Source organism: Saccostrea echinata, unplaced genomic scaffold, assembly GCF_033153115.1.
Source record: "Saccostrea echinata isolate AGI-Se365-2 ecotype Australia unplaced genomic scaffold, CSIRO_AGI_Sech_v1 ptg000023l, whole genome shotgun sequence".
In the NCBI taxonomy this organism is placed as follows: Eukaryota; Metazoa; Mollusca; class Bivalvia; order Ostreida; family Ostreidae; genus Saccostrea; species Saccostrea echinata.
This window is the reverse complement of record NW_026889772.1, coordinates 8,808,138-8,820,000: the sequence shown is the minus strand read 5'-3', so window position 1 is coordinate 8,820,000 and position 11,863 is coordinate 8,808,138. Positions and strand designations below refer to the sequence as shown.

Below are 11,863 nucleotides of genomic sequence, written 5' to 3'. Positions count from 1 at the left end.
TGTTTTTCTTTTATAAAGTGAAATATCATAGTGTACATAACTAATCAATACCATTATTTTTGTGCCTGGTTTTACACTTAAAATTCACGAAAACCCAGGAGTTTCCAATGGGGGCCTGAAGGCGGCCCCCTGACCCCCCTGCCTGAACAAAGTTATCCACCCCCCCCCCCCCCATAATCACAAATCCTGTATCCGCCCATGCTGAAATTAGTGTATTTATTTTTAGATAGAATTCTCATGATCAGATGATGTACGTAGCCTAAACTTATTGTTAAACGATCTTTACACCTCATGCGAGGTAAGCACAATTTCTAGAGTATTATGTTTGAAATATATGTCATTGATACCTCTATGATCATAATACTGATGAAACATACATGTAAATATTTTCTTTATGAATTCATGTGAAATAAGGTTTTACATGATAGTATGCAGTGAAACTGGAATGAGTATATTATCAGTATATTTATAATACCTTGTTTGTTAAAATAATGAGCAGTCATAGATATTTTAATAGACGCAAATATTTTTGAGTCTTGTGTAAAAAAAAAAAAGGAATTAACTGTTATTTTCATTTTATTCGGAAACATGAACGTAAGAGTTATCTTTCTTGCAATGTTGTTTATGTTACAGGGTCAAAATCTCAACTGATCAACTGTATGTGTCTATCGTTAACTGTTCAAAATAAATGATGTAAAAGTTCATTGGAGTCATTCCTTAGTGAAGTTGAACCGCCCTAAGACCCCGGGTTACAGTCATTTTGACTGGCTATAGTATTTATGGAATACCTGTTCTACAGGTATTCCAATATTTCATTTGACCGTTGCTTTTCTTTTCTAAAGAAATAGGCGTGTCATTATATAACAATCAACGTTCTAAAGAAAGCTGAAAACATTCCATTCAAACGGAGAATTTTACGACTTCAATGCGCTTCATTGTATTATGTATTTCATCTATGATAAAAAATCTAATGAAGTTGTAAAGTACTGGTAGCCACAGTGATGAAATTAAGAATTTTTGCACGCTTGTATTTGAAAAAAAAAACCCAGAGTAAATATTACGTTAGTTCCTTTATCAATTTTGAATTACAAAAGAGTATTTAGATGTAACGGGTGAAGTATTTAATTACAATTTAAGTAGGCAATTTGATTTTGTTGTTATCAGTGTCATTTGAAACTATATAAGTAACGTTGAGTTAAAAAAAACTTCTGCAAATCATTAGATTAAATCAAATTATTAAATTTAAATAATTGTTGATTAATTATTTTTTTCAATTTATATTTTTAAGAAACCCATTGGATATTTTTAAGAACCCCAATGGAAACAAGCTGTGAAGCTTTCATGGGTTATCCTGATCCCAAATATATGTACATGCATGTAATTTATTGTATTCATTTATATTATTATTATTTCCGGATTTTTGTGTCTTTACCGTTACATATTGTTTTATCATTTACCTTTATGACGTTAAACTAGTAACCTATAGATGCCATGTGCCGTTCTGTTTGATGTAGTGTCAGCTACTTTGAGCCACTTGGGCGACTCCACAAGTGTGTACTTACATTTAAATGTGTATTATCACATATTTTTATCTAAGATTAATCATTAAAAAGCATCTGTAACTTTTGAATAATGTCATGTATACACTTATCACAATTGTGTATTCCCGCCATTTCGGTAGCTTCACCATTGGGTTGTTTGATGTTTATCTGTAGAAATACTTTTATTTAGTAGTACTGACATAAATTATTTATAGCTGTTTTATTGATTATATAATACTGGAAATAAGTTTTGTATCGCTTTTGTAAATTTATCTTGTATGTCAGAAACGTGGTTAGGTTTTCAAGAAACTGCGTTTCCGTTCATACTAAAGTCTCAATTTAGGTTCAGTAATTATGTAGCCAATAGAGTTTCCTGTTGCATTGTTTACATGCTGATTTTGAGATGAAAGATGAAATCCGTAGTTATAATGATTACTTGTTTGATATTTGACAAGATGGTAATGTTTTCTTTATTAAATACTCAAGTACAGTTAATGATTATGCTTTCTAGTCATACAGTGTGTATTATGAGGTGCTAAACTAGGAAGGTTGAGAATGGTGATTTATCAGTATCCTTGTTAGGTAGTTAAATAAACACATAATTTGTTTATGACAGGAAACTATAGACACCAGTTGGGTTGTGCTCTATTAAGAATGTATTATAATGTTCACTATTTGTGTGTAAGTAGCTTTGTGTATTTATGATTAACAACACTATCCAGTGAATGATATAATGATCATTTTGAGTGTTGATATATATTTGCAGCATAACTGCTGTTACCCTATATTACTATAGTTACTTAGGTGGGCACACAACCCTGACCTGTCCTAGCAATATTTGTGTAACTTATTATATTTTTAATATGAATCTTGATGCATATAATGTGACATCAATGTAAGATATTTTTGAATGTTGTTTTGTTTAATAGTTCATTACATATAATTAGAATTTTCTTTGTAATTTTACAGGCTGCCTTCTGTTTCTATCTAATAAAAGAGGTTAATCCAAAATCGAGTTCGGCTTCAGTATATACATGAATTTCAGCGATAAAATTTGTTGAATTTTTTGATTTATACATCAATTGATGATTGGAGATGAAAAATTATGCTTAATTTGATTCTTCATTTTTTAACATTTTACCGGGGTCCATAAGCATGATAAGTGTACTCGTTCTTTTACTTCATGACAGCGCCAAGCTTCCAGTATTCCAATACCGCGGTACAATGAGACTCTCTAATTTAAAAGGTTAATAAGACTTCCTGGTTTAAAAATAGCCTGTAAATAAACCAAGCAAGCTAATCGCATGATGAATTAATGCTTTCATTTAATGCACTCTCATAGTTACTGTAATTTAACTATTTTCAAGCTTGTTTGATTTCTACACTTCTCGAATACACGAAACGTTCACGATTAACTTGTATGTCTTTGATGTACTATGAAATCATTTATGGAGAAGCTCATGACAGCTTGACTCAAAATATTTTATACTGTTAATCAGATTATGGATTATATCTGGTCTTGCAATTTACTCTAACATTACTCTAACATTTCAATCAATCTGGGTTTTTTTCTTTCACTTATCACATGAAATGACATTTTGATAAATTAAACTTCTTTCACCAGTAATCTTACTGGACAGAGCTTCTATACCAAAACTTGAGAAAATCTGAACTTCAAATCTTCTAATGTTGTCTACAGAATAGAATGGAATCCTTGTGGATTTGTTTATGTTGGTGAAACCAAGGGATCACTTAATAAAAGAATATCAAGTCATAGATTTCATATAAATAATGGGGGTCAGCAGCTTTTATACAAGCATTTTAATTTACCTGATCATTCTATTTTGTCAATGAAAGTTAGAATTCTAGAAAAGATTTACCACCACACAAACAGTCCATCACTGAGTACACCTTTCCTTAGACAACGAGAAGAATTTTGGATTAGAAAACTAGGGACAGCCTTTCCCTATGGATGTAATGACAATGTCGATAGTGTTGGAAATCTTTCCAGTCCACAGTGTAACAATGTAAATGTGATGTGACTTTTTAACCATACACAGAGACGTAAGCGTAGTCATGGGCATCGGTCTTACAATAAACCTTTAATACACGATGTCTCTTTTGATTCATTACTACCTTACGTAAATCAATAATTAGGTCTACATCATATTCACACCAAACTTTACTCTGTCCATTCGAAAATTTTTAATAGTCTTCTTGAAAAGGTCAATAGAAAGTCCATTTTTGATTCCTCGACACCAGAATATAGGCTCGGATCTGTGATTATGGATATTGCAATCATAGACTTTTTAAACCCCCACGTTTTACTGAAAAAAAATGCAGCTAAAACAATCTGTTTTTTTCTTAAACTTCAATATGCCAACAAAATAATTGACGCAGTTAATATAAGTAATATTCTTAATAACAAAAGGTCCCAGTCTTGTATTCCACCATATTTCAAGTTAAAGACTACACATTGTATTTCCTACAAATATACATCGACTATTGCTTCAAAACTTTTTAATTACAAGAAAACTTTATATCGAATATCTGAAACATAATCCTCCATTGTGTTCATGTTCTTCTTCACCCTATAACTATAGTCCTGCTGGACACGTTATTACTGGTGATGTAAATATAGTTAATAATAAGATCCTTAGATCATTAATTTTAAAAGGTCCTAAATATAGGGAACCCCGAACCTTCAACTGGCGTAGGAATTTCATAAATATTATATGGATTCTGTAGAGGATTACGCCAGGCGATGGGCCAGACATGAAAAAGAAGACCTTGACACTTTGTCAGAATGGATTAAATGTGTCAGATATATGTTAAAATTGCTCATTAAAAGATTGAGGGGCAATATGAGAACCATCTATCCTTCTGTATTCAATAGTCCACAAGTGAAAAAAAAAAATTAGATAGGTTACATGATCAGTACGTACTGGTCCCTGCTAACAAAGCAGGTAACAACATTGTCTTTGTTTGTAAGGCTCATTATAAATGTATTTTAGAGGAATTTGGATTTAATTCTACAAGTGGTAATCCAACTTATACTCATAGTTCCCTTTCTAAGGAAGAAATTCTTCAAAATCATAAGATCAGTTTTGAATATTTTTAATATTCCAAACAACCAAAATGAATTTGAATTACCATATCTATATTGGATTCCTAAACTTCATAAAAATCCTTACAAACAAAGATACAAAGCGGGTTCCAGTAAATGTTCAACCAAGCCTCTTTCTTTACTCCTCACTAAAATATTAACAGTAGTGAAGGAGCAACTTCAAGAGTACTGTACTTTTCGAGAAGTGGTGTAAATCAGATGTGGATACTTCAAAATTCCAAGGGACTTTTTGAAAATTTGAAATCACGAGATTTTACCAAAATCAACAGCTTAAAAACTTACAACTTTTCAACTTTAGACACAACCATTCTCCAAGATAAATTAAAGTGCAGGCTTTTTGATATCATTGACATCTGCTTTTTCAAAAAAAAAATGGAATTCGTAAATATACTTACCTTGTCATTGGTCATTTGCAAAATTGTTTTGTTAAAAATCATTCTGATTGTACACAAAATAACTCTGAAGTTGACATTAAAAAGATGCTTGAGTTTCTGATTGACAATATCTATGTGGTTTTTTGGAGACCAGGTCTTCCAACATTCTATTGGAATTCCCATGGGTACCAATTGCGTTCCGTTATTAGCAGACCTTTTTTATATGAAGCAGAATTTGTCCAAAACCTTATACGTGAAAAGAAGAGAACACTTGCTGTGGCCTTCAACTCGACATTTAGATATATCGACGACGTATTGTCAATTAACAATGGTTATTTCCATTCTTTTGTCGATACGATATATCCCGATGAGCTTGAGGTAAAAGATACCACAGAGTCTGACACATCTGTTTCATATTTGGATATTTTACTTGAAAAAGACGTTAATTGTAATGTAACAACTAAGCTTTATGATAAACGTGATGACTTTAACTTTTCAATCGTCAACTTCCCTTACTTATGGAGCAATATACCTTCATCACCTGCACACGGGGTTTATATCTCTCAGTTGATTCGATACGCAAGAGTATGCTCTACGTATGTACAATTTCTAAAATGAGGTAAATTAATGACAAACAAGTTGATGAAACAAGAATATCAGCAGTCTCGTTTAAAGTCATCATTTCGTAGGCGATGTAGGCAAGAAATTAGAACCAAGAACAACATATTTTAGCCTTAATTTACTTTTTTGATAACCTACGTACATGTCCTAGAAATAACTGCATTCAGCCAACAATGCCGATATCACCATTAAATCTGAAAAAAGATTAATCAATTTATCTTCAGTAAAATATGATACATGATACATAATAATGAAATTATCCAAATCACTTATTGATACATATCAGTGTACCTTATTTGAATGGATTTTGAAAAGCTTACTCTTTCTCGCATATGAAATTATTAGTCCTAGTACATATCTCATCATCCCAGTGAAATCCGAAACTTCCTCCCAGTAACTGTCCACAATCCTGATGATGTTTTAAATCGTCCGGTTGGCCAGGGTACCAGTCGCTGTATGTTGGGGGTTCCTGAGTAGACGTCCATATCCATTCTCCTTCAACCACGATATCAGAGAATCCAATCCAGTACCCACCTGAAATGAATTGTAAAGATAACGAACAGTTCAAAATTCCAATTAAAAATTACGAGTTGATGGCATAGTAAACACTGGTCCCTACAAGGTCAAAGGTTGGATTAGGTGGAGTACTCGAGGAGTATGCATCACCAGTCGACCGCTCAATGCGTACATACCCGCAAAATCCCTTTTTATTGATCGAGTAAATGCAGAAATTCTCAGACAAATCTAAAGGGAAATAGTGACCTAACTTTTTAAAATCAATTTGTATTAAAAAAAAACACGGGTAAGCAAAAGACAGAGATCAAGTCGATATATTAAAATGTCGAATTATAGGGCACAGCAAGGATTTTCTTTTCATGTACACGATTCTGAATAAATTCTTCTTTATAAGAATATAAAACAGGTCTGCTAATAATGTCGCACAGTATGACGCATGAGAAGTCCAACAGATTGATTGGAGACCTGGTCTCTTAGTCGACAGAGGATGCTTACCTCCATGGCACCTGATCCTACCTTTGTTTTCAGAAGTCTGTGATGGCTTTGCTCACAATTTGTATAATTGTTTAAGGTAGTATACAATATATAGGCCAAATTTTTCCTCAAATTCAATTCTTTTTAAACTGATATTTTAGTCTAGGATACAAAATCTCTCTTTATATGTAATGTGAAAGAAATTCAAATATGCATGTCTTGCCCATATAGTTTGAAATATGGTTTATCAGACCCCTGTAAGAAGATTTTGAAATCAGACTGTAGACTTGCGAATGCGCATTATTTAAAAATTACCATTAGATCTATTATAAACTTGTGTGATGCTGTTTATAAAAATCTCCTTTATGCTACTAAAATTCAGTAAAATATATTGATACTGGTATATTTGAGTATAATGTGATGTGAAAATAGAACATACATAGTTCGAGTATTGCAAATTTACATGTAAATATTAGATCTCTTAAGAGAAAAGTATAATTCAATTTTTACAAAAAAATCAACAACAACAAAAAAATAATAATAATTAAAATCGTTGCGAACAGTGGCAATTTGAAGAATTTTTCTGGAAATTTAGTGAATAAATTTTAATTTTGTATGATCTAGAATGTTGTACATGTTACTTGAATAAATTACGAAGAATTCTCTAGAATATGTCAGAATGTAAAATTTTAATTTTAAAGAACTTTTATTTTTTAGATGTTTTCTTCATTGTATAAGTGACAGTATTTTCACATAAGAATATATCCTAAAACATTCTGAATATCTTGGCCGATGTGGTTTTGTGATCGTTAACCCTTTTGGGTTTGTTATTTGCCTCTAATCGCCATAATAAATGATAAAGAAGATTTCCGTGTGATTGTGATTTGCCATAAATATGGAACCTAGATTAAAATGTGTCAAAATGAGGAAAATTGAACTATGTCAGATAATAAAAGAATTAATAGATGGCGTCACAATATTTGACCTCTTAATATGACCTTGACCTTTATCGTACATGAAGAATGGAGAGTGGATCAAACGTTACTTTACATTTAATAATAGACGGTCTTATGTATGTAGATGACAAAAACACATTCAAAATTGTAGGCTCCATTATGACCAATATATTAGGATGCCTATTATTTCTTACAAGATTTATAACATGTCATAACTTATTATTTTTCTTACAAAGGTAATTGATTATTGACATTGTAGTGATTTTATTCTTTTTCTGATGTGTTCTTAAAATAAGTTGATACAGATTTCATGGGATTTTCTCTTTGTTTTACCTTGAATGGACTTTTGAGAATGATCATGAAAATGAATTTAATCAAACCTGTTAATTTTTTATCAAATAGATGCAAGCGAAGAAATTCGTCCTCGGCCAAAGTTTCAATTTCCACCAACTTTGCATGAAGAATATTGCAATAAGACTGAAATTATAAGAAAGAATATATATAAGATCACCCATGGTTTGTGATTGGATATCATTACTACCCAAAGAGTTGTGTTGTTTCTATCCCAGAGCCTTTGACCAATCACAAACCATTAGATATTCCTTTAACCACATGGTTCTAAATAATTTAGTCGGAGGGGGAGGGGGGGGTAACTTTTTATTCTTGATGACTAATGTTCGCTCCATTGCAATATCTGTTGATATAATATCACAAAGATAGTGTGGGTTATAAGAAAAATTAATTAGTGATATCTACTGGATGAATGGGTAGCATTCGATAAGTACATTTCATTATTATATATAAAAAAAAAGAAATCGGAGTATTGTTTTCCCCTTATTTTAAGACGACAAAAAATATGATAGACAAATACATATCCTGTTTCTGTTTTCTTAAGAAGCTGAATTTATTCAGAAAGTACTACATAAAAAGAAGAAGTCTCTTGCTTCGTCACATTAAGATGAAAAAGGTGAAGATAACCAACAGTGAAACTCAAGAAATCTGTAAGATTTAAAAATATACGAACAGGGCATAAAACACGGACCGCTGTCAATTCCAGAGGTGGGATCAGGTGCCTTGGTGGAGAAAGGATCCCCTGATGACCGGTCAAACTCGTCGTGAGATATTGATCAGGTAGACGGAACATTTCGAAGTCAAATTTAGTAAATAAAAAGAAAAAAGCATAGGCATGATAATTGTAATTAGACACATTAGTTATTATATGACCTAATGAAAGGTTATATTTGTTAACAAGGTCATTATAAAAATATATCGACGGCGTTTCATCAATTAACAATTATATACATTTTCATTCCTATATCGATTCGATATATCCCATATAATAAAAGACACCAAAGAATTTGACACATCTGTTTCATATTTGAACGTTTTACTGAAGAAAGACAATGATGAATAAATAACAACTAATCTTTATGATAAACTTGATCACTTCCTTTTTTCTATTATCATATTCCTTTTTTATGCAATAATAAACCATTGCATGATTAATTAATGTGAACAGTTTCTTTGCAATCATTTCTGGAAGGATTCAGGCCTGACAAATATGTTGATGATACAAGAATATCAACAATCTCGTCTATAGTCATCTTTTTGAAATTCTATGGTTGATACAGTGACCTTGCGTGCAAACACAGTCAATCGTTTGGTCGAATGTTGACTGACGTCTTTCATACAAATTAATTAGGCCGTTATTTTCATACTCTTGTCTATGGATTTTTCCGCTTACCAAATCACAACAAGAAGCACACGGCGGGTGTGACAAGTCGACAGGGGATGCTAACGTCTCAATGGTACCTGATCTCTGCGTATGCTTTGCTCATAATCAATATTGTTTAAATTGGCTTTTGAGCATGATAACTGTTCATTATCTTCACAATTCATCCATTTAAAAAAGACCTGTTATCATAATTGAAATCTGCTTTATTTTTGTAGTATTATGCAGAAAACCCCACCGTTGCTGTCATCCAATCCTCAGGGGAATCAGTGACGAACAGGTAGCAGGAAGATCCACGGAGTACCCAACCATGGGGACAGGAAGCAGACTGGGCAGTTACCACGGTAACTTATCCATAATAAATAAAATATGTTGATGATAGCATTACACATTGTTTTTGAATTAAATGCCTTCACACTGCTGCCATTTAATTTCATTGAGAATCTTTGAAAAGTTAGAAGATCCATGGAGAATCAGATCATTGGGACAGAAAATAAGTTTTATTTTACAATGTATCACTTGTTAAAGTAAACAATTCTTTTCAAATTCAAAACAAATAAATCTTATCAGTAATGAAAATTTAATCCTTTTTTTCATTTTCATACTCTATCTTATCCCTAAAATATTTAAAAGAAATGATTACCTGCACTCAAGAAAATTATATTATAGACAGTGGTGATCATAGTGAGTGGACATTTACCATGTAAACAGCTGTTTATTATCTCCTTGGGCTGTGACCTCTTGTTTGACCAAGTACAGAATAACGTATTAATAGAGCAAACATGTCATATAAAGTAACTTACTAATACAGCAAATATGTCACACGGAATAACGTACTATTGCAGCAAATATGTCACACAGAATAACGTACTAATTCAGCAAATATATTACAAAGGTGCAACTATAATGACTACAAAAAGTGCACAAGTCTTTGCTAATGACGACACTTGGGTTACAATTCCGTTTAAGTATCACAGATCTCAGGTATACTGGTTCATTTTGCCTTTTTGATTATCAGACACCTAACATTGACAACTCTAAAATGTCTGTTGTGGGCAATTGACAAGGTCTCAAAATGAAAGATTTTCCTGAAAATTGTAAGCAAAATTGTTTAAATTAAGTTACTTGCAGTGTACATTTTTCGAATAATTTGCATTCTTTACAGTTCTGAAAAAATAACATTGTACATAACATGATTTTTTTAACGTGGTAAAATACTGTAAGGTGTAACCTAAATATTCTATATTTACATTCAACATGTATTTTGCTTATAAAGTATGAGGAAGGCTACGGCATTCAAAACACCATAACACGGACAGGGGGTCAAAAGGTTAAAGTATGCGTTTTATTTTAACGTCACAAACGTTTAACGCCGTGGAGGTGCAACGTCATAAGCGAAAATCAAATTTCACGCTCACATTGAACAGAAGCTGTTGCAACGGCTCTTCCATTAAATGTAACTTACCCGAAGGATAATACAGGGATTTTGAAATTAAAAACACCTTTGCAATCACGGCAAGGAGTTAAAAAATGTAAATATAAGCACTGAATCATTATTAGCTCACCTGAGCTGAAAGCTCAAGTGAGCTTTTCTGATCACATTTTGTCCGTCGTCCGTCTGTCTAGCTGTCCGTCTGTCTGTCTAGCTGTCTGTCCGTCTGTAAACTTTTCACATTTTCAACTTCTTCTCCATAACCACTGGGCCAATTACAACCAAACTTGCCACAAAGCATCCGTGGGTAAAGGGGTAAAGGGGATTCAGGTTTGTTCAAATGAAGGGCCACGCCCTCTTTCAAGGGGAGATAATTAAGAATTTGGTGGTATCTTTTAAAAATCTTCTTCTCAAGAACCACTGAACTGAAAAAGTTGAAACTAATGTGAAACCTTTATTACATAGTGTAGATTCAAATTTGTTCAAATCATGACCCCCTGGGGTAGGGTGGGGCCACAATGAGGGATCAAAGTTTTACATAGGAATATATAGGAAAAATCTTATTCTCAAGAATAGCAAAGCCACGATTAGTCATTTTGATATGGAATCATCCTCAGGTAGTGTAGATTCAAATTTGTTCAAATCATGACCCCCTGGGGTAGGATGGGGCCACAATGAGGGATCAAAGTTTTACATAGGAATATATTGGAAAATCTTAAAAATCTTCTCAAGAACAGCAAAGCCATGATTAGTCATATTAATATGGAAGCATCCCAAAGCATTGTAGATTCAAGTTTGTTCAAGGCATCCTCCTGTAGTAGGGTGGGGCCATAACGGGGGATCAAACTTTTACAAAAGAACATATATAGGAATATCTTTAAAAATCTTCTCAAGAACAATAAAGCCATGATTAGTCATATTGATAAGCGCAGGTATGTTAAGGCAGTACCCAGATCATATTTCGGCGAATTTAGACTTTTTTCGTAAAATGTAACATTGATAAATCGGAAAAACCATAGATAAAACATTTACTATTATTATCCATTGTATAGACGTCATTGAGTCTTAGGCTAAAAGAAGCACTCACTAC

General features: G+C 32.6%; 2 protein-coding genes across 2 annotated transcripts in view; one reads left to right on the top strand and one right to left on the bottom strand.

Moving 5' to 3' along the window:
- Positions 1-11,863, top strand: part of LOC133191655 (tyrosyl-DNA phosphodiesterase 2-like) — a 507,986-nt gene that overhangs the window by 268,418 nt on the left and 227,705 nt on the right. The window lies entirely within an intron of this gene.
- LOC133191553 (perlucin-like) lies at positions 5,827-10,024 on the bottom strand. The gene is made up of 5 exons (XM_061327301.1): positions 9,985-10,024; positions 9,580-9,689; positions 7,990-8,086; positions 5,984-6,197; positions 5,827-5,857 (listed from the first exon to the last, which is right to left on the bottom strand). Exons 1-5 carry the CDS (start codon positions 10,022-10,024, stop codon positions 5,827-5,829), a joined length of 492 nt encoding a protein of 163 aa, XP_061183285.1.

Coding starts and splice junctions, on each gene's coding strand:
- LOC133191553 (XM_061327301.1), bottom strand. CDS start 10,024: ATGATCACCACTGTCTATAATATAATTTTCTTGAGTGCAG. Junction 9,690..9,984: donor TATAATTTTCTTGAGTGCAG/GTAATCATTTCT, acceptor ATTATGGATAAG/TTACCGTGGTAACTGCCCAG. Junction 5,858..5,983: donor AATTTCATATGCGAGAAAGA/GTAAGCTTTTCA, acceptor ATCTTTTTTCAG/ATTTAATGGTGATATCGGCA.